This window comes from Amaranthus tricolor, chromosome 14 (genome assembly GCF_026212465.1).
Source record: "Amaranthus tricolor cultivar Red isolate AtriRed21 chromosome 14, ASM2621246v1, whole genome shotgun sequence".
Taxonomy (NCBI): domain Eukaryota; kingdom Viridiplantae; phylum Streptophyta; class Magnoliopsida; order Caryophyllales; family Amaranthaceae; genus Amaranthus; species Amaranthus tricolor.
In genome coordinates, this window is record NC_080060.1 from 2,547,374 (window position 1) to 2,574,833 (window position 27,460).

The 27,460-nt window shown below is 32.3% G+C and overlaps 4 protein-coding genes across 5 annotated transcripts; all 4 read left to right on the top strand.

Annotated features, from left to right (window-relative positions):
- Positions 1-65: 65 nt before the first annotated feature.
- Positions 66-5,525, top strand: LOC130799171 (uncharacterized). The gene is made up of 2 exons (XM_057662270.1): positions 66-4,554; positions 4,783-5,525. Exons 1-2 carry the CDS (start codon positions 4,242-4,244, stop codon positions 4,974-4,976), a joined length of 507 nt encoding a protein of 168 aa, XP_057518253.1. The 5' UTR covers positions 66-4,241; the 3' UTR covers positions 4,977-5,525.
- A 1,911-nt stretch (positions 5,526-7,436) lies between these two features.
- LOC130800078 (uncharacterized) lies at positions 7,437-8,864 on the top strand. Its single transcript, XM_057663429.1, has one exon. The coding sequence runs from the start codon at positions 7,556-7,558 to the stop codon at positions 8,759-8,761; it is 1,206 nt and encodes a 401-aa protein (XP_057519412.1). The 5' UTR covers positions 7,437-7,555; the 3' UTR covers positions 8,762-8,864.
- A 6,058-nt stretch (positions 8,865-14,922) lies between these two features.
- On the top strand, positions 14,923-18,984 carry LOC130799782 (probable glycerol-3-phosphate acyltransferase 3). Its single transcript, XM_057663020.1, has 2 exons — positions 14,923-15,648; positions 17,969-18,984. The coding sequence occupies exons 1-2, from the start codon at positions 14,923-14,925 to the stop codon at positions 18,905-18,907; spliced, it is 1,665 nt and encodes a 554-aa protein (XP_057519003.1). The 3' UTR covers positions 18,908-18,984.
- Positions 18,985-22,004: 3,020 nt separating this feature from the next.
- Positions 22,005-26,915, top strand: LOC130799816 (probable pre-mRNA-splicing factor ATP-dependent RNA helicase DEAH2). Of its 2 annotated transcripts, XM_057663058.1 has the most exons (7): positions 22,005-22,466; positions 23,203-23,405; positions 23,512-24,596; positions 25,300-25,425; positions 25,521-25,759; positions 26,328-26,446; positions 26,561-26,915. In XM_057663058.1, exons 1-7 carry the CDS (start codon positions 22,176-22,178, stop codon positions 26,685-26,687), a joined length of 2,190 nt encoding a protein of 729 aa, XP_057519041.1. In that variant the 5' UTR covers positions 22,005-22,175; the 3' UTR covers positions 26,688-26,915. The 2 variants fall into 2 exon arrangements, 1 of the variants encoding a protein (XP_057519041.1); XR_009039339.1 differs by lacking the exons at positions 26,328-26,446; positions 26,561-26,915 and having other exon boundaries at positions 22,040-22,466; positions 25,208-25,425; positions 25,521-25,543.
- Positions 26,916-27,460: the final 545 nt, after the last annotated feature.

The window sequence follows — 27,460 nt, forward strand, 5'->3', positions numbered from 1 at the left end:
TTTCATGCCCTCTTATACTTCCATATCATCCAATGTCGGCTTAATGACTGACCTTCAGTTCACAGGATTTGAATGGTTCGTAAATTTGGTAGAATGTGTTGTCTTGAAAGCTTTAATTTCTCGAAGTTTCCATTACATTTGAGTGGCTAGATTTCTGTTCTTCTATTGCTCGTGAAATTCAGGGATCTGTATTTCTGCTATTTGGATTTGTTTGTTATTATTTCTCCGAATTTTCAAATCTGTCTGGATTTGAAATCATTGATTCAATGAACTTCCAGCATCAGCTATATGCGCTGAGATGAAATTTTTTTCTCTGATCATCTCGTTCTCTGAAGCTATCACAATGTTTTTTGTTTGAAAGCCCTGTCTTTTATCGATTATGCCCTATCCCTTTTGGGAGACCAACTGTCTCACGATTTATTTGCTTGAAAGCCTCTACTTTTATCGATTATGCATTTCTCGTTTGGAAAACAAACCGTCTTACGGTTTCTTTGCGCCGGTCAAGTCAGCCAACTTTTGTGTTCTCTTCCAATCCCGTCCTCATGTTTTAGTTGAGTAAGGCTTGTAACCCATAAGCTGCCACTGTGATTAAAAACATTGTCTACATGTAGGTACATTCAATAGGTTCCAGACTTTCTCATTAGAGTTACATGGCCAGCGACTTTCATAAAACTATAAATCCTCGCCTCCATCGAATATGAACTATGTTCATGTGCCAAAAGGTTGTAGGATATTCTGAATCAATCTTTTGGATATATTCCATGTTAGAGTTTTTAGACAACTGTAGCACCGTCATTGGAACAATTTTCTTTTAGAGGAACCTATTTTCAAGATGACTGTCGATTGATGACTCCGTTCTATTCGAGTGTAGATAAGGTATTCGGTTTTAACAGCTATGTTAGAATGGACATCTGACATTGCCTCTAAATGTAAAGAGACTCTTCTCTATTGTTTTAAGTGCCTCTCTCTTATATTAATGCCGCCTCCTACCAGCCAAGCTATTGAAGTTGTTGGAAGTTGAAATCAACCTCCCATCTTTCTATCAATACTTGAAAGTTAAGTTATATCCATAAAGTTTACACTTTAATCCTCTCGCTATAGGATTTCTATGTTGCATTATAGAACTCGTATATCCCCCGTCTTTTCTCGTTAACCGTAAATTATTAATTGCTCTCTTCTTCCTCGGTCCATAACTTGATCCTCGTCCCTCTTTCAAATTCAATTCGTCATGGCTAACAATCCTCTAAGCATTTCTTCTCCCTAATGCTCATTGATTCTTTTAGCACATAGGACATGCAAACCCTTACTAGACTCCCCTAATTCACACTTCCTCAGAGGATTGAACCGTTAATTAACTCTTCCGCCCAAGTCACCACTTTTGGAGGGTTAGTCTAGATCTTTTAAAGTTTTATATAAATGTTTCCCATCGGAAAATCCATCTCGTCAACAAAATATGTGAGGCTTATGCCCTTAACCGGAGGAATTGGTGCTATCTTGCAATCATGGTTGCACTACCTCGTAAGGAAAGAAGTTGCGGAAAATCATCAATTCTTAATCGACCTTGCTCTAGTCAATCAATTCATCTTATTCTAATCAACCTCGCTATAATCAATCAAATGGAGCTTTGTAGCCCTCTTTGTCGACCATGCGACTCTCAAATTGGGAAGTTTTATGAAAAAACTAATCATATTCATTCTTTGAGGAATATCACACAACTCAAATTAATAGCTTCCGTCTCATCTAGAATTTTAGAACAAGAAATTGGAGACATTCTCAAGATTTTCAGTTGAAAGATAAAGAGTTACTCGTCAAGTAGACTTGTTAGACAGTCATAACTTGGCCTCAATTCCAAATCTCTGTTACAATCATCCTTGAAATGTAAGAGGTATTGCTCGTCCTAGCATTGCTACCCATATTTGTAACCTAATTGCCTATGATAATCTCTGTACCGATATTTTACCCATATTAAGCAGGGTTGTACTTTCGATTATCACACTCTCACCATCCTTTAAGATCTTTGCCTTCCCCTACATCTAGACATGGACACAGCCCAGGCGAAATGGGCAGCCTGACACGAACTGCCAACCGCAAAGTGGGCCTTGGGAGGTTCACTATTATTTAGAATAAAATGCGGCAACCTGACACTTAGACCTTAGTGTCGTGCTAGACGACTAGACCAGCCTTTTTATATCTGATTTTGAAAAAAAAACTGAACTTTTGTTTTTGCTTGCGGCACAATACGTGTGCTTGTTTGAAGATGTACGACACACACGTCCTGTCACTGTTTGCAGCCGGCAAAACATGACACACAAATCACGTGGTTTGCTTTGGCACGACCCATAAGTATAGCTCGAATCTCTGTCTACTTGCATCTCGACGGACTGATAACCACTTGTTGTTTTGGGAGGTATAGTGCCTTTATGGAACTCATTAAGTGTTTTGATATTTAGTTGTATTGATGTTATAATTCACAAAAAATTACTACTTGAGGTTACTTTTTAAGATTTATCGTCGCAAGTTCTTCCTTTTGACCAATTAGTAAGGAATGCAAGATATCCCTCAATGGTAACTCACATTGAAAACCGAAATACGACAAATTGAATGGGACGGAGAAGTAAAATTTACTAGGTTTAGACTTGATTTGAATGTTTTTAACCTCAAAACATTAATTTTGTTCTTAGATTGATCTCTAGGCACACTTGGTTTCGTATCCCACCCCGTTGATTTGTTGATTTGTGCTATGATGTTATAACGTAATTTATATTATCTGAAAATGTAACCTCTTATAACTCGTTCGAACGTTTACTATGCATCAACATGCATCTAAATAAATATGGATTGAATGCGATGTATTTTTTTTATTCATCTAATTTTCATTTTTACGGCAAAAAGTCGTATGGTCCTTAGGGTTTGCATGAAAGAAGTAAAAAGTAGAAATAACGATTAAAATTATCACTGGTTTAAATGAGTTAAGTTTTATATATTGATAATTCTTTGTAGTTGAAAAAAGTGTCAATTAATGCTCAATTTATGTAATGCTAATAATTTTGAAAATGTTTCTTCATCATCTAAGTTCTATTGATAGCTTATTATCAATTTAATGAAACTTAAATGCTTCAATTTTCATTATTTATGCTGTGTTTTATAAGTTGTGATAATTTTATTTCAATTTAATGAAACTTAAATGTATAATGTAATCAATTTTTTTTATTACAATTCATTGGATTTGAATTTGATTAAAGTTCTTTTAATTTATATTAAAACATCAAGAATTATTCTACCATGTTACTCATTCTAACAATCATTGCTTTTTAGTTTAAGATTAGTAGAAATGTAATTTAGGTTGAAGGATAGATAAGAAAATAAGTTTATGATAGGTATGATCAATCAATTAAAATGAAAAGATAATAACTAATGACATTAAAAGGCGAGTGAAATTATTGCCAAAAAGGAAATGAATGTAAAAGTAGGAAATTGGGAGGGACAAAGGACATATCATTTATCAATTATGATAGTTTAGTTACATTTCGTAAAAGTTATATTCATCATCTGCCCACTATTTATGAAGAGTGACATTGTTTGTAATCATTTACATATGCTTTTTCTGTTCCATTGAAATAAACCATTCAACTCAAAAAATTCACATATTTGAATTAAATAGTATTATTTTAGCAGGGCATAAAGAGTACTACCCATCAAATTCATGTACTTATAAACCCCAACTAAAATAATTGTGGAAAAGCCGCAAATTTTGTATTGAATGTCATCTCACAAAGCAAAAATTTACTAGCGATTTTTGTGAAAGACCTCTTAGTAAAACGACCTCAAAACAAAAGAAATTATATGATTATTATATTAATTTGACTATTCAACCTATGTCTCAAAAACATCTCACGGCGAGCCATCTCACACAAAAATAACTATTTTTTAATCCATCTCATCAAATCTACCACACACATTCTTCCGTTTAATTCTCAAATACACATTAAATTGATTTATCTTTTTCTTTTATTCGTACATTTCTTCTACTTTATAATAAAATATCACCAACTTTTTTTTTTATTACTCTATGAGCAAGTTGGTGTGACAAAAAGAGTACTAGCTAAAGGGACGCAATCAAGAACTTATTTCTTTCAATCACTAGCTTGTATATATTATTGATACCTTCCACTTTCTTCCTCCTTACACCTCCTTTCTAGTGTCTAAAATACTGTTCTAATCCAAGCTTGTTACCAATTCTAATGGCCTACAAGGTAAGAGTAGACAACAGAACAGTGACAGCAACAGTAGTTAAAACCATACAAGAGCTTGATACAAGCTTAAGAAAGCTACTATCAAACATCAGAAACAACAAAAACAGAGATCTTAAACATATAATTGGAATTGACATACAAAAACACTTTAAAAATATGGGTGTTCCTCAAGTAAATGAAAAAGTTGCTGTCATAAGCCTGTGTTTTAGCACCCATTGCCTGATCATCCAACTACTTCACATGGGTAAACCTCCATGTTCACTTTCAGAGTTCATGCAACTTCAAGATGTGTCCTTTGTGGGTGTTGGAACATAGCGTAAAAACAAGGCAGCATCGCATTGCATCGTGTCAACAACAAAAAACCGCTATTTCCCGCGTAGTAAAGGCGTAAAAATCCGCATTTTGGGCCATATAAAGAGATATCTTGTGGTTTCAACCCATATTTAGGTGTCATGATAATTGCATCACTTCTGTTACCGTATCACCGTTTCGTTACCGTGATTGCGACCATTACCAAGCATTTTACACTGTGTTGGAATCAATCATATAATGGAATCATTAAGCAGAGATTATAGGGTTAAGTGTGGGAATTCTGTTGATTTGGGTCAGTTGGCTGCTGCTGTTAAGAACACACAAGTGTTTAAATCATATAATCTGGTGGGTTTGGCTGATAAAGTGTTGTTTTTAGATGGGAACAAGAAAAAATATGATGCTGAAGGTTGAATGAAGATAGCTACCTATCTTATATAGGAGTAGCACTCTGCGTGAAAGGCTTTGATAGCCTAAAGTTTTCCACCTTTCACAAAGTAGATAAATATTTTTTTTAATTCGTATGGTGATCTATAACTTTTACTATCAAGTGGAAAGTTAGAAACTTAAAATCATCATGCGGATAAAAAAAGTTTGTGTACTACGTGGAAAACAAAATTAATGAAAATTTTTAGGAAAAATTATATAGAACAATCCAATCTTTTCATGATTTTCCTAAACTAATCTCACTTATTGATTAACCATGAATAATCTCTATTTTAAAGGGTAATCCTAGAATAAACTTGAGTAACCCAATGACCTGCTATAGAAGACTAGAAGGTATTCACCAAAAAAAATAAATTAAAAATTAATGTAAATTAAAGAAAAAATTTTGAAAATTTACATAAAAAATCCCAAATAATAAAAACAAATTAGAATTTTTCTACATTTCTTTTGACATTTTATTTTAATTTATATTTTTTAAAAAAAAATTCAATAGTAAGTCATCAGGTAACGGATTTACTCTAGAAAAATACTCTCTAAAGTTAGAATTATTCAGGATTAATCAATAGGTGTGATTATTGTAGAAAAATCATGAAATATTGGATTATTCTAGGTAATTTTTTCAATTTTTTAAAATATATTTTAAAGAAAGTGAAAATTGTTTTGATAAGAATAAGAATTAAAAAAAGAATTATTAAGGTTAAACAAAACATATTTAATCGAATGAAATCTATAGAAAATAGTAGTAAACTAGTAATGCTATGGGAAACAGAAAATAGTTTTAAATGAAAAAGCAGTTGGGAATTGATTAGTTGACCCTTCAATATTAATGCGTAGGTGCTTTTAAATGGTAGGAGTAGAAGTTTATTGCTCTTTAAGTTGATTTTCACAACGTAAAGGAATCTATAAAGTCATGGATTACGTACAATTCGTACAAAAAAGAAAAATTTTAAATATTATTTTATAAATCTTGTTAAATTCAACTTAATGTTATAAAGTTTATTTACATAGTTAGAAACATTCGATTATAGTTAAAAAAAAATTGAAAAAAAGTAAATATATTAATGTAAGTGTCAAACTCTTAACATTAATAATGACTTTGGACATATATATAATGGGACATATTTTATCTTGTACTTTGGAAAAGGACGATGAAAATGCGTCCAGTTATGATATTTTATATTTGGAGCAATTCATAAGTGCTTGATGTGGAGTATATGAAGTGCATTGGACAAGATAAGAAAGACTTTGGACAATGTGTAATGAGGTTTCACTAAAGAGGTTAGATCATACCTTGAACTAGTCAAGACATGTGTGTTTTATAAAGGTTGCTCGAACAAGGCAACTTGATGCAGGAAACATAGAAAGAGACTAAGGGAGAAGAGCACTGCTCGTTCGAGTATGTATTGTGCTCGGCCGAGCACATTGGCTAGCAGCTCACAAAAAATTTCTAATTTGTCCGCTCATTCGAGCAATGGGGTGGCTCGTACGAGCAGCTTGCCTAGTATACTCCAACGGTTAGCTTTCATACGTTTTGGGCATTGAAGGGAGTGCATTATTTTTTTTAATTATTATGTATTGATGGAGAGTTATGGTGTGATTCTAAAATGTAGTATTCCTTAAATATAATTTCTTGGAACTTATCTAGATTTCCTTTGTGAGTGTTGGGATTAACCACTGTGTTGAATCATTAGTGCTGAGTTATGGGATCTATTAGAGTATATAACATATCTAGAGACCCCAGTCATCAACTTAAGTTTTTGATTTCTTGATATGGTATTAGAGGCTATAGTAATTAAAAATTCGCACCCCTTAACTTAGAATTCTGACAACTATGTGATTTGGTCTACATAGTAATTAAAAATAAATTTTAATTTTAATTTATAAAAGTTCTAAATTTAATAATAGGAAAATTACCTAGAATAATCCAACCTATTCATGATTTCCCTACAATAATCCTTAACCATGAAAAATTTCAATTTTGAGGGGTATTATCCTAGAGTAAACCCGGTAACTGGATGACTTATTATAGTAAGTTTTTTTTAAAAATAGATAAATCAAATTAAAATGTCGAAAAAAATGTTAAAAAAACGTTCAAAAATAATTTATGATTTTTTTTATTATTTACAATTTTTTATGTAAATTTTCAAAATTTTCCTCTAATTTTAAATTAATTTTCAGTTTACTTTTTTTGTGAATCACCTATTATAGCAGGTTATCGAGTTACCCAAATTTACTATAGGCAAATATCTCATAAAATTGAAATTATTCATGATTAATCAATAATTGAGATTATTATAGGAAAATAATGAAAAGATGGAATTATTCTAGGTAATTTCTCCATAATAATATAAGCAAATTATTCCATATTTAGATAAAATCGATTGCTACTCAAAAAAATAAAATAAAAATAAATTCGATTGTGGTCTGATATTGTGGAAGTACATACCCTAATTTCCGATCTCTAAAGCCCCCTTTAAACCCTTTTCCATTAAAATCTCTTCCGCCCCCTTCTTCATCTGCACTCATCGCCATTGAAGAGAGCAGCCATGACTTTACTTGAACAAATCCTCAAATCTTCAACCAACCCACAAACCAATTCCGAACCTCAAAAATACCCATTTACTCTCAGTACCCAAGAAATCATCCCACTTCTCAAACCTAAATTAGATAACCCTGACCCGTATTCTCCCCTCCAACCTCTTACAGGCTTCCAAATCTCCAAACCCGATTCCAAACTCATCGAATCAAACTCCAAATTCTTCAAAAAACTCAACCGCCTTTTAAAATCTCCTAACTCTTTATCATCTTCATCCTTCATTGAAATGCTCAATTCTTTCCTTGAGAAAATTGGGGAAATCAAATTTGGGGGTTTAGAAAGTTTAATTGTAAAAGATAGTGCTGAAGGTGAAGGTTATAGTTGCAGATTACTAGAAAAGCTTGGGTCTTTTGTCGGAAGGGATGTAATAGGGTTAATTATTGAAGGGAGTTTCGTCTTGGGTAATTGGGAAATTTTGAAAACCATAATTGTTAACAAGCTTGTTATTGATAATGGGGTTCGATCTGATTTGTTGTATAAGCTGGTTTGCAAGGGTAGATGTGATTTCATATGCTTATGTTTAAGGAATTTTACTTATTTAGAATCTTCTGATTTGGGTATGATTCTCAAATGTTTTCTTTCGCCATCGAAAGATGGGTGTTCGTTTATAAATCTTGTTAGGAATGATTGGGAAACTGAGGCTACAAATGTGATTGAGAAATTGAGTGAGAAAAAACTTAGTGGGAAGAAATTAGGTTTAGCAAAAGAAGCTGCATTGTTACTTATGCTTGCTTATGATCAATTTTCAAGTGCAGAATTGTGTATGCATTTTCTCTTGTCTTCTTCGAGTATCGATGAAGTTGTGTTTTCGAGTGCCTTGAGCAAGCTTAATGCTGAGGAAATGTTTGGTTTTATTAGGTATTTAGGAAGGTGGTTGAGCAAATATGAGAGGTTTCCTCAAGTGGGTCCATGTCCTAAGGGTGTGATCACATTGGGATTGAGCTTGTGTCAATGGGTTCCTAGTCTTGAAGATGTTGTAAAGTGTTTTGGATTGGTTGTGGATGAGCATTTTTCGTCGTTGGCGTTGCATTCGGAGTTTCATGAGGAGTTGAAAGGGATTGAAATGGTTGTTAGTTCTTTGGTTTCTGAAGGTAGATTGTGTTGTTCTATGGCTAGTTTGATTGAGGTATTGAAACCGGAATTTGAGGGTGCGTAGCTTGGATGACTTTCTTTTTTCTATTGTCAATTTTAATGTTATGAATCAATGATATATCTAGAGAATTGGCTTTTTGATGTTGAATGAAAGCTGTATTTGTTCCTTTTGTTGCATTTTACTACAATGTTGTGTTATACTTTTTTGTTGCAATGAGTGGTTCTCTGTTTATTTTATGATTTTGTTATACATTTCTTACCATTAAGGGTGTGTTTGGATGGATAGAAATGGAAGGAAAAGAAAGGAGGATTTGGAGGGATGAAATAACAAATGGCTGGGAAGAGATTTGGAGGGTTTTGATGAATAATTTTTGTTAAAGTCTTCATCTTTACAAAGTTTGAAAGGTTTGGAACGAAGACATCATCTCCCTTTCTTTTTTTCCCTTTGCTCCTTAATCAATCATAGTGTAAAAATACGGTTTTGGTCGTGGTTGCGGAAATTGTTGGGAAACAAAACTCACGGCCAATACAGATAATTTCGCGCCTATGCTTGCGATGAACTTTTCAAAAAGCCTTTGCGATACTCTTGTTAGTGTGCCTCAAACACGGGATCTAGATGCCAAGAACGTCACGGCTCGCGACCATATTCACGGCTCGCGAGTTAAAAGTAGAAAGTTTCTGTTTTGTGTTTTTTGTCAAGTCGCGGCCTGCGAGTAACTATACGGCTCGCGACCCACTTTGCGATTTTTGCGGATCTTGTTTTTTCATGGGTTTTTGACGGTTACCTTTATTTGTGGCCGTTTATTTGGGGATACTTTGATAGGGCTTACTATATAAACTCCCTCTTATTAGTGCTAGGGTTAATGATTCACAAATTGAGAGAGATCACAAGGGAGCCATTATAATTTGTGAGTGTGATTGTAATTCATCTTGTATATTCTTTGCGATCATAGTGAAATTATTTGATCTCGGTGCCGGTGCACGTAGCTATCACATTGACAGTGAACCACGCTAAATCTCTTGTGTCATTTTCTTATTGTTTGCATTGAATTTCTTATTGTTTCATTATTGTTCATCGACCTTGCTTTTACTGTCGCACAACAGATACAGTGATGCGGCCTTGTCTATGTAGCATGCTTTTTAACAACCTAATTTCTAGGAGACTCACCTCAACTCCAAGAACAATGTTAGCTCAAGAAACATTCTAAACTATACAATCTAACATAGAATGTTCTCGATCCAAGATCTATTCCCTATTAGAAATGTTTTCCTTGATCAAACAAAATTAATGTAATTCACAAACTCTTATGAGAAACAGTCTCTTTGATAGATCAGCTTTAATTGGGCTGACCTATTATATATTTTTTTTAATATAAAAAGTAGGCATTAAGAATGATGTAAGTAGACATTTAAGATATTCGACGTAGGCATTAAGAATAATGTAAGTAGACATTTAAGATATTGGACGTAGGCATTAAAGATACGGTAAGTAAGCATTAAGGATAATATAAATAGACATTAAGAATACGGTAAACAAACATTAATTTTTAACGGGCTGGGCTTGAAATAATTCTTTCAAAGAGACGGTCTTCAAAGAGATTGAGAGAGTAGCTGAATGTAATTTGCTTCACTATGAACCCTTCAGCATAGTGCGAATGACATCAACATCGGCAAATTACATTAAAATGTTATCCTTATTGTTGCTTACTGCATTTACTTCCATGAAAGCAGAAATGTACTTAAAATTATTTCTTAAATTATGAACTTATAGGGCCTTAAATGTATCAAATGCTTGCCTAGAGAACAACATGCTAAGGAATTAGACTGAACAACAGCAACTGAACTAGCCATCAGCTTCTTTACGTCTACACTTATTGGATTATACTCATTCGTCGAATCCAGTAGTTAGCGCGCACCCTTTATAGTTTCCGCAATTCTTAATGGTTTCTGCTGTCTCGTAAATCAACATTCCTTCACTTGATACCATAATTCATCTCCAAAGTCTCGAGACATTAGTTAATCCCAACACCCACGAAGAGACAGAGACGAGGTGCCTTGTTCGAGAGATGTAATTGAATCGTCAAACTATTTTCATCACACAGCTTCTGTATAGCAACTTTTTCAGCAACTTGGATGCTGTCTTTGGAACCGAGAGGGAACGGCTTGGGTCTAAAATATTTGTGTATGTCCAACCCTACAATATATTTGGTATTCTCGGAGCCATAAGTTGGAGGGGAGTGTTTATAGTGTCTATTAGGTCGACTTTGATCCAGCTCTTCCTCGGTGTTAATCACCCTGTTCCGAATCAGCTTACCACATTCAAGATCTACTTCATTAGTTATCGGCATGCTTTCAGTTTTCTCTTCTGAATTGGAATGGAAATTAATAACACTCTGTTTGCGAGATTTTTGAAGTGTGTTTGAATGTAAAGATGAGAAATCTCTTGTTTGAAAAACAAAATGAGAGGGAAGGGATTTGAAGGGAAGGAATTTAGAGAGATTGGATGAATGTTTTTTATTTAGGTATCAATCTTTCTAAAATTGAAAAGATTTGAAGGGAAAACTCCTATTTTTCTTCCTTTCCTTTCGGTTTTCGCATTCATCCCTTCCCATTTATTTCTTTTCTTTTCTCTCCAAAGTTGCTATCTAAACATAGTGTTAATAAAAAGATGTTAAGCGGAATATGCTCATAGATTTGAGTATTGTTTAAGAAGATAGCTACTTACTCCCTCCGTCCATTCGTAAGGAGTACTCCTTGTGAAATAGTACTGCCAAATTTCCAAAATACTTCTAATTGCCCATAAGTTGTTTCTTCCCTTTCTAGATCAGTTCTAAGTCGACCAAAATACTCCTTGTTTACAGTCTCTGTGATTTATGGGTGGATCGGTCTATTAGGTTCAGGGATGGGTTAAAACTTTAAAAAATGGGTCATTAGCAAGCCGGATAAACCTGTCTATTATTATCCGATTCTCATCAAACTAAGGATGACGATGAGCCAAATGACGCTAATTCATGAACCAATGCTATATTCCCATAACTGCTTCCATTATAAGTTTGGTTCTCGTTTAAAATCTAGTCCTATTAGGTCACTCAGACTCAAATCAAGGTCATCTATGACGTTGATCAATTGCAGGGGTGTTTTGGGGGTGTGCAAGATGCTCAATCGCACGGGACTTTTAAAACTAAAAGGCCCCGTATGTAAAAAGATTATATTAGAATGATAATGTAATAAGGTAGAGTAAGTGATTAGAGTTTTACTCAATAAACTAATAGTTTTGATGAAAATTAAAACTCAGGACCTTACATGAGAAACACAATACTTGTTTCGATTGAGACATGATGTGATTCTCCTAATTAAGTGATCTTATCAGTTAACAAATACAAATCGATTAACTTGCGTTGCTTTCGTGAAACATTATTATTCATAGCAAAGAGAAAGATGTTGAACATATAGAAATTTCCATAGCTTATGGGAAGAAATTAGTCCTTATAAAAACTATTTTACATAAGAAGTTTATATTCTCATAATATATATTAAATAAATTAGTTAATTTATATGTAATACACATCTCTCGATCAATAAGATTGTCTCATGCAAGTGGCTTATAAATTGGTAAGAAACATTGCTTAATTCAAGCATTTATTTAAATTTAGTGTTGATGAGTACCTCAACATAACACATTCATCCTAAGAAATTAAGTACCTCATGACATGTATCATTTGGTACAAGGCATTCAAATGTTATAGCTCCAGCATGGGTCTTAGGAGCTAGCTCATGGCACATGGATATATTAGTTCATTGATCACAATTAATTAAACTGATTTTTTCGGATTATAGGTTAGGCTAAGAGAAAATAAGAGCTAAGTATTAATTAAACTCAAGACATACCCTAAAATATGATACTTGCTCTTCAACTAAGATAAGATTTGATTTTCAGTTAAACTAATTTTATATTAATGCTCTCATCTTAAACTATTAATTCTTTATTTATCTTGATTTTCTTTATTGTCTTAACTTAATTAATTAATTAATTAATTTATAATAATGATGAAACCTAACTCTTGTTTCAAATTGCATATACAATTATTAGAGGATTTACTAGGAATACAAAAAGAAAATTGTTGATTGTTGACATTTTGTTATATTAGAGTTGGGTAGAAATATGATTATTCTATAGCATTTTAATTTAATCAAAACAATTTTGTGCTTGAATGGAAAATAAATATAATGTAAGTACTGGTTTACTATCAACAAAATTAATAGATAGAGGTTGTTGAAAAGTGGATCTTATATATAGGGAATATTTTTGCTTGAAGAGGATCAATATATGAAAATTTCAAAATGTTTATAGAGGAAAGTGAGATAACATATAAGCAATACTAGTAGTAGCAGCATATATTCAAAATATTTTTAGCGGCCAAACTAAAATAAAACAAATTATAAAATTAGATTTTTAAAGTATGATCGCAAAGGTCGGACTACTATCAACCCCCAATTTAGCTTTAAGACAAAATAACACATAGTAATTAAATAGATTCCTAAATAGATTTTGAAAGTAGGTTCATTGGGCCCGACCTATTAAAGTCCGTTTTTATTTTGTAAAGGCCAATCTGGCCCATTATACCAGAATTTGACCCAACTCGTAGACGGCGCATTGCACAGGCCTAGTAGTAGAGTGAGGCTTCTACTTGGGAGAAAATCCGATTTTTTTTTCATTTTTTACAAAGGCATGATTGTTTACTACTTCCTCCGTTCTGAAATAATTGCTATATTACAGTTATTAACGCTATTAATCGTTCAAACTTATTTTATATATTGCAGTTAATGTGTAAGAAAAAATATTGTCAAATGAGATTAGTTAAATAAAATCTTGTTTGAATCGTTTTATCGCATGCTTTCATCTTATTAAATTTTCATAATTTTTACATGTGCACAGGTCAATACATAAATAAACAAAATAACACATTAAATTGCTTAAAAAATCAAATCTAACAAGTATAATGAAACGTAAGAAGAAATACACTAGGACTATAAGTAGGTATGATGTAATCAAAAGATGTATCCTCCAATAGTATCCAAGATCCTAACACAAGTGCAAAGAAAGGAGTAAATGTATAAAAGTAATCATAATGACATGTTGCCGCCCTTGGAAATTGGGAACCATGAACAATGCATTATGCTTGCATGAGGGGTGATGGATGCCGATTAACGCGGGCGCCCTTCACTCTTCATCCTCCATTAGATGTGCCGCTGCCAACTATCTCTTTATAGTTTATAGTGGTATTAATATAGTTTTTTTAAGAGTTTTTACCGAGCAATTCTTATGTAAAATCGTCTTATGGTGATATTTAAATGGCTAGGACAAGTCACACACTTCTGCTTATTATTTCATAGAAAACACTAATATTTATTAGTCCGATCTAGAAAAAAAATCCAACATGTCATTTGACTCAAGATACATTACAATAATTGAATACATGTGTGTTTGGGGCGAAAATATTCGAAGTTTTTTAAGGTTTGCTTGAAATAGTTAACTGATGATTTGTTAATTAAATAATAGGTGATGATCATTTATTTTGATCGAATCCATGAATGAGTATGCAACTACCATAAATGACGAGTAAGTGATGAGCCTTTAAATTTTGGGTAAGAATATCTGCTTAAATAATGGATAAAAACATATGGCATAACCTAATCAGTCACTCTTATGTCTTTCAATAAAACGACCTAAAAAAAAATATTTATATTCTCGTGATGTCTATTATTTGAGTCATGCGTCTCACTATGAGCATCCACTAGACCATTTATAGGTTCTCACACAAGGTGAGCAAGCGAGATACTCGGAAGACATGACCAAAACCATTGACCAAATTGAGTACTATATCTTAATGTTATCTCCCAATTCCAAGTTGTCGATTGATTTTTCCTTAGTTAGCAACATAAAAATTAAAAGTTGTAAACTGTTGTATTAACCCTTAATCGTGTTAAATTAAAAATTCTGACCAAATCTATCCCCATTAGAAAATTCAAATAAATTATTACAAAGTCATACATGATCACCGCCACACCAGCTGGACCTTACCACATTTGGTACAATCCCTCATAAGCAATCCCATTTTAGTAAACAACCCCTAAAAATTAAGGGTACTACCCCTATACCCATTCCTCAATACTATAAATAGTTAGACCCACAATGATAATTTGACTATTTATCCAAAAAAAGCCATGGCAACATATATCTCCTTGCTAAGAACTATAGTTTTCTTCTTCACTAGGATAATACTTCATAGACACTCTAAAACTCCAGGGTACTTACAAAGAAAAGTTAGCAATGCCTTAAATTCATCTTCTCAAACCAAGTTTCCAAGGTACCCTTCTTTTCTTGGGTCACATGATCATGATGATCATACTTTGATCTTTAACATGGAGGAAACATTGTTGAAATCATCTTTAATCTTCCCATACTTCATGCTCGTCGCATTCGAAGGTGGAAGTCTTTTAAGGGCATCGATCCTTCTAATTATGTACCCTTTTATAAGCTTATTAAGCAAAGAAATGGGGTTAAAGATTATGATTTTTATTAGCTTTTTTGGGTTAAAAAAAGATGGGTTTGTAGTAGGAAGAGGTGTTTTACCTAAGTTTTTCCTTGAAGATGTTGGGTTAGAAGGGTTTGAAGTGGTTAGAAAGTGTAAAAGAAAAGTGGGTGTAAGTGATTTGCCTCATGTGATGGTTGAGAGTTTTTTAAGAGAGTATTTAGAAGTTGAATATGTTGTTGGAAAAGAGTTAAAGGTTTTTAAGGGATATTTTATTGGTTTAATTGAAGAAAATAAGATTATGGAAGTGAAAGCTCTTAAGCACATTTTGGGTAAGGGAGATGTGATGTGTTCCAATATTTTTGGAATTAGTGGCACCAAAGCATCCCTAAGTCATCCATTGTTCTCCTTTTGTAAGGTAAGCCTATCAACCAATTATATTCCAAAATAATCACTTTTATTTATTCATTTTATTAGATTTTAGTGTCTAGATTATATTGAATAAATTTTGTACGAGAATATTTTATGGTAAGATATGTTCAGGAGTATAAAATAATATTATATAAAAATACATATATAGTGAGACATATTCATGTAAAGAGTTTAAAGTGATTGTTTTGATAATTTATGTGTTAATTTGAACATTTAAAATTATTTATTAAACATTAAAAAAATTAGAAAAATTTTAAATACAAAAATAAATTTTTTAAATTATTTAAGTTGAACTTTTTATACTAATTTAAACTTGCCTCGTGATGGGAAACGAAAATTTGTGTTATATAATGGTTCATTTGTTGTTAATTAAAAACCCATTCATAGTATTTGGTCTACATACCACATGAAAGGAAGCTAACTAATTTTAGAATTCATGAATCACCAATTATAAAGAAAAAATATGCAATTGTCAAAGTCAATAAGTTTTTAAATGTTATATAGCATATTAAATTCTTCGAGTTAAATAAGTATTTGTATTCAATATATACTTTTACTATAATAATTTTAGAATCCATGAATCACCAATTATAATGTTAGATTTGACGTATTTTGTCTGATTATTGATATTAAATAATGATAATGAATATGCTTTTTTGGGGTAAATTTTTATGAAATTCCTTATGTTATTTTCATGATGATGTAATTTGATCATAATAATTTAAATAATTTTTCTATTACCACCTGATATCAACTCTCCAAATGATAATGCATTGAAATAATTTTTGTGACGAAAATAAAGTGATTGAAGGAGAACAAACTTGAACGTAAAGTACTAGTTAGGCAAATGGTAATGCACAAAAATTAATTTTGTAGAGAAAATGAGATTATTAAAAGAGAACAAATTAAGTATAATCATTAAACTTGTCATGAGATTTTCCTACTAAAATTATACTAAATTTTCATTACCATTCTCGTTATTAAATATCGACAATTAAACATATTGTTAGTCTTTTCCAATGTGATCCTTAACGGCCCGTTTGGTACATGGTATTAAAGGGCGGTAATGGTAATAAAATTAAGTAATAAAAAATTTGGTTGTTTGGATGCCTTCAATGGTAATGGATGGTAATAAAATAAGGTAATGAAATTACCAAAAAGGGCCATTTTTTATTACCATCAAACAACCTGGTATTAGGCTGTAATGGTAATGAATTATTACTGTGGTAATAAAATAAGGTAATGTTGTTTCGAGCTGAAGAAAAAAAATAATGAAGAAAAAAAAGGTAATGTATGTAATTATCCAAAAAAATATTATTATTAAAAAAAGAATCATTAGATAGAATAATTTAGATACAATAATGCTTTTAGTACAAATATACAATAATGAAACTAAGAGTCATTACCATTTTTTATTACTAACAACCAAATGCAATCAATGGAATATTATCTTCCATTACCATTCTTTAGTCATGCACACCAAACAAAAGAATCTTCATTACCAATTCTCATATCCATTCCTTTATTACTATTGTCATTACAACATTTCATTCCCATTACTTTATTACCATCAACCAAACGGTCCGTAAAAGTATTGGAGTATTTAAAATTTTCTTTTTGAATTATTTATTTTATCAAATGCAAATTTTTGTGGTTGTCTAATACATTTCTAATATGACTAATACTATATTAATATATCAGTACGATTAACTTTACACCGATACAACTAATATTAAACTAATATGACTTATTGGTTCAAATTTGTGTTTTAAAGTTAATTAATTAATTAATTATCTTAAACGTGTAAGCAAAATGACAATATTCTTTTAAACGTGTAAGTAATAAGTTAATATAATTAGGTGACAACTAAAGTACAGCAGAGCTTTAGATTGGTCTTCCAAAGTTATTTAATTATTATCTCTTAAACTTAGTACTTCATTAACACCACCATTTAATACAAGCAAAATTGTACTATATTTCAAACTCATCAAAATAAAATCTAACTCTTTTTTTAACTTTTGAAATTAATTAAGATTAACAAGTTTAGACTTTTTCTAGTTTGATAAATTATGTTTACAAAGTTTAGTAATAACAACAATTCTTTTGAGTTATATATAATTAGTATTAGTATTAATTACATTATATTAAATGATATCAAAATTCGAATTTTATCATCAATTAATCAATCAGTATATATAATTAATAATAATATTTTTATTTTTTAAGTTTTTTATACAGAACCTTTGAAGCTATGCATATAATTTTTCTTAAAATTAACATTTTTCTTTCAATATTTTAATTTGCAGGAAATTTATTTAACAAATGAAGAAATGAGGAAAAGGTGGCAATCTTTACCAAGTGAAAAATACCCTAAACCTTTAATATTCCATGATGGAAGATTAGCTCTTAGACCAACTCCAACATCCATTTTAACCCTATTTTTATGGTTACCTTTTGGAATATTACTTGCTATTTTTAGAGGTGTAATTGCTTTATTTCTACCCACTAAAATAGCAACTCCAATCCTAGTATTTAGTGGCTTAAGACTATTATCTTCTACAAAACACCCTACCATTCCATTAACTTCTGCATCATCATCACATTTAGTATATTCCGCTCATAAATACCGCGCTACAAATTTTCGAACTTCAAATCTAAAATGTTCATCAATGGGTAAACTCTATGCTTGTAACCATAGAACTTTATTGGACCCGCTTTACCTTTTTTTTATACTAAACAAACCCCTTACTGCAGTAACTTACAGTCTAAGTAAACTATCAGAGATTTTAGCACCAATCAAGACCGTTGGATTAACTCGAGATCGAAAAAAAGATTCAATCATGATGAAGAAACTCTTGAATGAAGGGGACCTTGTGGTTTGCCCCGAAGGAACTACTTGTAGGGAGCCCTATATTTTAAGGTTTAGTCCCTTATTTACTGAGATGAATGATTATATTATTCCTGTAGCGTTGGACTGTCATGTAACAATGTTTTATGGTACTACTGCTAGTGGTCTTAAATGTCTAGACCCAATTTTTTTCCTTATGAACCCTAGACCTAGTTACACTGTCCAATTTCTTGAAGTTGTCAATGGTTTATCCACGTGTCAAGATGGAAGCGCATCGAAATTTGATGTGGCTAATCATGTGCAAAAAGAGATTGGGGATGCCCTTAACTTTGAGTGTACTAACCTTACTAGGAAGGATAAATACTTGATTTTGGCAGGTTACAATGGGGCTGTGTAATTAGCTTAGGGTGATTACTTTAGGTTCATTAAAGGATCAATTTTTTAAGTTCTTTTGTATAACTATTATACTCTGAAGTCAATCTAAATATCATAAGTGTCCTAACAATAGTTGAATTTAAAAGTTTTTAATTTAATGTAACTATTTTTGAATCTATTTGAGTTTACTTTTAAAAGTGAAGTTACCGACAAACATCTATTCATTTATGATTGTATTAAGGGTTTTGGATTAACCTTAGTTTTGATTTATCATGCAGTCGAGATACATCTTTTATTACTTATTTTAATAGAACACTTAATTTGAATTTTCTAATTTATTTTAATAATTAGGAAATAAGTGTTAAATACAACAAAAATTTTAAATAAATGCAAAATGTTGATACTAAACCAATTTTGTCCTACAAGATTGCAACATTTCAAATCTAAAGGCATCTCGTGTAAGAAGTGTGTTAAAATATATAACATATCGATCTTAAATTCAACCATCAACTTAAACTTAAGACCTGTAGATGAATTGATTTCTTAATCAATTCATACTCAAGCTTTAAAAATAAGTCATAATTTAAATCAAATGGTTTGAAATTCATGCCCATCTTTGCTTTTAACTTGGAGCTTCACAAATGTTTAAAATTTTGCTTAACAACGGGAGACCGGTTAATTCATATACAACCTCAAAATAAAAAAGTTTGTATTTTTAAAATTTAAATTTGTTGAGCTAGTTAACCCATATATGACACACTTCTCATATGAGATTCTTTTATACAAAAATATGTGTTTTTTCTTTTTTATAAATAACACAAATTTTCAAATGAGATTATTTCTGTTTGGCTGACTCAATACTTACAAACTTAAATTAATCACTTATAATCTTAAAATTAGTCACTCATAACCTTAAAATGATTACTTACAATCCTAGGTGATCATTTATAACTTAAAGTGATTACTTACAGTTTTAAAGTGATCTCTAATAACCTTAAAATGATTATTTACAATTATAAGTGATTAATTCTAACTTAAATTGATAATTTATAATTTTAAATTGATATTTTTATAATTTTAAAGTGATTGCTTATAACCTTAGTGATCACTTACAATTTTAAAGTGGTTATTTATAATATTAAAATGATTATTTTATTATTTTAAAAGTGGTCCCTTATATTATTAAAGTGATTAGTTATATTCTTACAATGATAAAGTGATCACATATAACCTGAACCGACTACTTACAATTCCAAAGGAATCAACCATTAACTTAAAGTAATCGCAATTAAAAAATAAATAAATCTGTTTCATATATCAATATGAGATGATCTTGTATAAGACTTGATCGAGAAAGACACCCAATTGGAGAAATTTGAAAAAAATAAAATTATTTAACAACTTAATTCCAAAAATAAGCTCCGTGAAAACTTATTTCCCAAACTAAGCGTCCGTACATCCAAGCCTAGCCTCGGGAAGAGTCGCTGTTAGTAACAGCGATTTAAAAAAAAAAATTTTAAAGCTCAAAGTCGCTGTTACTAACAAATATATATATATATATATATATATATATATATATATATATATATATATATATATATATATATATATATATATATATATATATATGTATATATATATATATATATATATATATATATATATATATATATGTATATATATATATATATGTATGTATATATATATATATATATATGTATATGTATATATATATGTATATATATATATATATATATATATATGTATATATATATATATATGTATATATATATATATGTATATATATATATATATATATATGTATATATGTATATATATATATATATATATGTATATATATATATATATATATGTATATATATATATATATATGTATATATATATATATATATATATATATGTATATATATATATATATATATATATATATATATATATATATATATATATATATATATATATATATATATATATATATATATATATATATATATATATATATATATATATATATATATATATATATATATATAAAGTTTTTTATTAAATGTTTACTGTTCTAGTACGCTAATAAACCATGCATTTCTTTGTTGTATTTTAATTTATTGCTTATATATGTCTGCATTTCTAAAATTGTTCATTTTATCTTTCAGGTTGTCTGACATATGAAATCTTTGCTGGTATGAAGCTTAACAAGACAGAAGAACTCTGAAATACTTCTTCAATTCCAAAGGTATCACATATTTTCTATGTATGATGTCGTTTTATGTTATAGTCAAATTCTTTAAAATAGCTACAGAATTTAATTGTTAGTAAGCACGATTTTCTTACATATGCAAAAGTATGATGAGTTGGCTACTTGGTCCTCAAGATGACAACAATTCTTTTTGTATGTCTTTTTATTATTGTTCTTTCAGTCGCTGCTTCCAGATTATCAGAAATTATTGAGTTCTATGCCATCCAAGAGATTAAATACTTCCAAGCTTATTGAAAATAGTGGTAAGTTTTGAAAAGTTTCTAGTACCAAGGTTATGATTTCTCTGATCCTTTTACTTTATTCAAGAAGGAATTACACATCTCATTCTCTCCATATGCAATTCTGGAACTTTATCTATTGGACAAATTCATTCATGCCGATACAAGCATGTACAAAAGGCCCCATCTTAGTATTTCCCTTTGTATTGTCTAAAATGTAGGTTACGCTGCTGCACAAACTTGGTCATGTCAAATGGGAAATGTTGCTGTTACTAACAGCGACTTAAAAAAAAAAATTTGTTTTTTTAAGTGGCTGTTAGTAACAGCGACTTTGGGCTTTAAAATTTTTTTTTTAAGTCGTTGTTACTGACAGCGACTTTGGGCTTTTAATTTTTTTTTTTTTTTCACTTTCGCTATTACTAACAGCGACTCTTCCCGAGGCTAGGCTTAGATGTACGGACGCTTATTTTGGAAAATAAGTTTTCACGGAGCTTATTTTGGAAAAAAAGTTGTTAAATCGTCTTGCTTTTTTCAAATTTTCCCCAATTGGGAAGCTGTTGGGCCTAGCCGACTTAACAAGATTGAAGTGGATTCTCCTTCTTCCCGGGGCCCAATATATAATCCCCAAATCAACACATTCCTGATTCCCTGGACTCTTTCTCTTCTAGGGTTTATCCTTCCAAATAATCACACTCAAAACCCTCAAAATTGGTGAAGATTCCGGATCCGAAAATCGGGGGTAGTTACTGGTTGTGACATTAGAGTAAGTGCAAATTGAATTAATATTCGATTGAATGGGAACAGAGAGAAAGAGGAAAGTTAGCTTGTTCGATGTAGTTGATGATAATGCCCTAATTCCAGGCAAGCTCTCGAAAGCCAACGGGTCCTTGATTATGAACAGCGGAACCGGTAATGCTTCGATTAATCGCTGGAATGGAAGACCTTATTCTCAGCGATTTTTTGAGATTTTGGAAAAGCGAAAATCTCTTCCTGTTTGGCAGCAAAAGGAGGAGTTTTTACAAGTTCTTAATAATAATCAGATTATAATCTTGGTTGGTGAAACTGGTAGTGGTAAAACTACCCAGGTTAGTATTTGATTATGGTATTTTCTTTTCAAAATTCGACTATATCTGTGATTCATTAGGGCTATTTTGTTGCATTTTTTCTTATACGAGTTCATATGTTTGTGGATAAAAATGTTAATGGAATGATTTGCACATTTGATTTATTGGCTAATTGGAATGGATCAACTTGATAAGGGTTCATTTTGATGTCATATCATACTAACATTGGATTCTAGTTGATGGAAAAGTGGTGCTTTGGTTGGTAAAAATTAGGAAATATAGGCGCTTAATGTCGAGTTCTTGTGAAAATCAAAGTAAAAGCCAGTGTGTGTCAACGTTTCATCTGTGCACTGAGCACCCTACTCGAACTTGTAAAGGGTGGCCTTGTTTTTTTAGACACATATTCAATAGTACATTTCATTAGAAATCGTAGAATATGTCTGTTTGAAGATCTAGAACAGGAAGTGAAAGAGTTTTATATATGCGATTTCAATTGTATAGGATATTTTCAAGCTTTCTGGACTCTGGTAATACTTATGTTTGTACTAGTAGGTTGTAATTTGTAAACTATAGTCAGGCGTAGGTGTAGGCTTTTGTCTAACTCTAAATTGCTTTCTATACATTTAGTTATTTGGCAACCTATGGAAATATTTGGTTTGCTAAGTTTCAACAGTTTCTTGTCTGGTTGAACAACCAATAACGATTTTTTGAGTGGCTGAATTATGCTTTTCTTATTTGCAATGCTTTGTGTATCCAGATTCCCCAATTTGTATTAGAAGCTGTGGAACTTGAGAGTCCTGATAAAAAGCGGAAGATGATGGTTGCTTGTACCCAGCCTCGTAGGGTGGCAGCAATGTCAGTGTCACGAAGAGTTGCAGAGGAGATGGATGTGACTCTAGGAGAAGAAGTTGGTTATAGCATTCGTTTTGAGGACTGTAGTAGTGCAAGAACGGTTTTGAAGTATGCATGTCTTGTTTGATAAGAGACAAATGATTTTTCTTTTCTTTGCTTAGTTAGTACGGTAATTTTGTGTGATATCTAAGTCTCATTTGGCTATATACTGTAGGTATCTGACAGATGGTATGCTTTTGAGAGAAGCAATGACAGATCCACTTCTGGAGAGGTATACAGTTATAATTCTTGATGAAGCTCATGAAAGGACGTTGGCTACCGATGTCTTATTTGGGCTGTTGAAGGAAGTTTTGAGGAACAGACCAGACTTAAAACTGGTCGTTATGAGTGCTACACTAGAGGCAGAAAAATTTCAAGATTATTTCAATGGTGCACCTCTTATGAAAGTTCCTGGAAGGCTGCATCCTGTGGAGATTTTTTACACCCAGGATCCTGAAAGAGACTACCTTGAGGCTGCTATCCGAACTGTTGTACAAATACATATGTGTGAACCTCCTGGTGACATCCTTGTATTCCTCACTGGAGAAGAGGAAATTGAGGATGCTTGCCGTAAAATTACAAAAGAAATAGCAAATTTGGGTGACCAAGTTGGCCCCGTGAAAGTCGTTCCATTGTATTCTACCCTTCCTCCTGCTATGCAGCAGAAGATATTTGAATCTGCTCCAGCACCATTGAAAGAGGGAGGTCCTCCTGGGAGAAAAATTGTGATATCTACTAACATTGCAGAAACTTCTTTGACAATTGATGGTATAGTTTATGTGATTGATCCAGGATTTGCCAAACAAAAAGTGTATAATCCTCGAGTTCGCGTTGAGTCATTGTTGGTTTCTCCTATATCAAAGGCAAGCGCACACCAGAGAGCTGGTCGTGCTGGAAGAACACAGCCTGGTAAATGTTTTAGGCTATACACAGAGAAAAGTTTCCACAATGATCTTCAGCCTCAGACATATCCAGAAATACTGCGATCAAATCTTGCAAATACTGTACTCACACTGAAGAAGTTGGGCATTGATGATCTGGTACATTTTGATTTCATGGACCCCCCAGCTCCAGAAACTCTTATGCGGGCTTTAGAGGTGCTGAATTATCTTAGTGCTCTGGATGATGAGGGTAATTTGACCAGGCTTGGAGAGATCATGAGTGAATTTCCACTGGATCCTCAGATGGGAAAGATGCTTGTTGTTAGCCCTGAATTTAACTGTTCAAATGAAATCCTATCAATATCAGCAATGCTTTCAGGTAACTTGTCTTGTTTTTTCATGATTGTTTGTTTAATTTTATAAGTCGAATGTTAGTTTAAGAATCTGTTTACCACAGTGGCTGTGAGGGGCAATAGTTGTCCCTGGTAGGATACTTGCATCTTTCCCAAGTCTACATATGCATGGGTTATGTATATGTACATGTATTGCATAGATTTAGGGGGGCATTTGGTTTGGGGAAAATGTTTTTATGGAGAACTTTATTCCCCATTTCCATTGATTGGTTTGCCCAAGAAATTTAGAAATAGAAAAGTAGTGTAGAAAAGAAATTTTCATCCCTCTTAAACTTTTTCTTCAAAATGGAAACCAGTTTTTATCTATTCAGCTTAATAAATTCCATCAAACCGAAAAAACTAACCATTGTTTGCCTTTTCTACTGGAAAGTTGTTTTCACAATTTTTTTTTTCAAATTTTCTTTCAAACCAATCACCCCTTGGTCCATTGTGCATAATTTTATGCACGTGCATCTAGATGTCTGTGAGTCTGCATAGGTCACCATCAGCAACTATCTAGTCTGGGTTCCATGCCCCTGGTTGGCATGTGGCGTAGAATTTCTAAGTAAGTGCTGATGCAGCTAGATCAATTTCTCAGTTTTTTCTCATCAAGCAAATGGTATCATCTCGCCTCTATGCATCTGCTGACCTTCCGTGGGCCTCGTCTGTGATAACAATTACTTTATCTAGTACCCAATTGCTTTGTGAGGCCTAGGGAGGCCCAGAAAGCTGCAGATGAAGCTAAAGCTAGGTTTGGACACATCGACGGAGATCACCTGACCTTGTTGAACGTATATCATGCCTACAAGCAGAATCGTAAGTACCCTTATCAGCATTTCATGTCCTTTTGGTTTTTTTTTTTTTTTATCCTAGGGTGACCTTGCTCACTGTCCCCATTTGTCATGTAACAGAGGAGGACCCAAACTGGTGTTATGAGAATTTTGTCAACCAGAGGGCGTTGAAGTCTGCAGATAATGTAAGGCAGCAACTTGTTCGCATTATGGCCAGATTCAACTTAAAGTTGTGCAGTACGGATTTCAACAGCAGGGACTACTATCTCAACATACGGAAAGCGATGCTGGCCGGATATTTCATGCAAGTAGCACATCTGGAAAAGACTGGACACTATCTGACAGTGAAAGATAACCAAGTGAGTAATACATATATACATTTTGCTCCTTAGTCACTTATTTCAATGAGAAGAGCAGACCAGTGAATCATTTACTGATATCTGCTGTTGCAACCTTTCTAGAACCATAACTTTGCTCCTACAAAATTTTTTTTAAAATAACTTCACTTCAGGATCTGTTCTTTCAACTAATTAGGATGGAACTGAACTTAGAATTTCATAGGAAGAACTGAACCAATGCGAATTTGATGTAAACTAAACTTAACATGTTGAAATGTGTTTTATCTGAACTAATTTATTAGAATTTGTTAGAACAGGACTGAGCTCTTAGAATTTCTTAGAAATGAGCCGAACTTTTAGTTCTCAAGTCAGGGGACGTTTCGGCCACACTCTCCTTTATGGGTTTGAGTTGCCCCGTCCTTCCCTCCCTAGACCCTGGCCATAGTTTTCTATGGGCGGGATACACTGGGTATGATGATGATGACCCGAACTTTTAGAGTTAATTTTGAATTGTACTTATTTCGATTTTTGGATTTGACACCTTGTTAGTATTTGGTAGTCTTATAATTGTAGTGATATTTCCCTCCAGGTGGTTCACTTGCATCCTTCAAATTGCCTGGACCATAAGCCAGAGTGGGTTATATACAACGAATATGTGTTGACGAGCCGGAATTTCATTCGTACTGTCACTGATATTCGTGGTGAATGGTGAGATCATCCTTCCACCCGTGAAAACAGCTTCATTTGCTAGTGTTGGTTAGATCAGTCTAATAATCGTTCAATCTACGATACTCATTATTGCTTTTATGTCTTGTGAAACAGGCTTGTTGATATAGCACCACACTACTATGACCTTGAAAATTTCCCCAACTGTGAAGCAAAACGGGTTTTAGAGAAGCTCTACAAGAAGCGTGAGAGGGACAGGGAAGATAGTAAGAACAAGAGGTAGGCAGTGTGCAACTTCACCATGTTTCGTAAGCTTCCGTGAGGCGTTGAGAGGGTGTGAGCTTGTGGAGGATATGTTTTCTTACTGCTCCACTGTTTTTTCACCTTGTGGGGGTTTCAAGACTTAATAGGCCGCGGCCATAACTAGCGTCTGGCCTTCGTAATGCACTGTTGATTTCATTTGCGTGCAATGAAAAAGATATATTTACATTATGATTCTTTTTGTTATTTATCCTCGATCGTTCAATACCAGTTCAGTTTTTTCAACATAATTTCGATGTCGATAGTGGAATTCCTTTGGATGGTTTAAAGTTCGGTATAAGACAGCAAGGAGTGTGAAATCTAAAGGCAATCAATAATAATAAGGAAACATTAAGATAAAGGAAGAAGGGGTGTGATTCTTTGCGACAATGACATTGTCTTTTAGCTTGTTGACTATTTTTTTGAATAAACGACAAATAATTTATATTATAATCATTTTCATTGTTTGGCTCTTCTATTAGTATGACCTTTAGTTTTAAAGGTTATGCTAGTAGTCATTGTGGCCTTACTCAATGAAAAAATGTGAAACAAATAAGCAATTTTTTTTGAAAAAAAAGAATGATTTTCGGGTAAATTTAATTTCAAAAATAAGCGTTTTTATGTTTGAGCCTAAGATCAGATTAGTTCTTAGATACTAACAGCGAACAAAAAAAGTTAGTCAAAAAAGTCAAAATTGGTTGTTTTCAGTTACTAACTGCGAAGAAAAGAGAGATAATGTCATATTGTTAGAAGAGA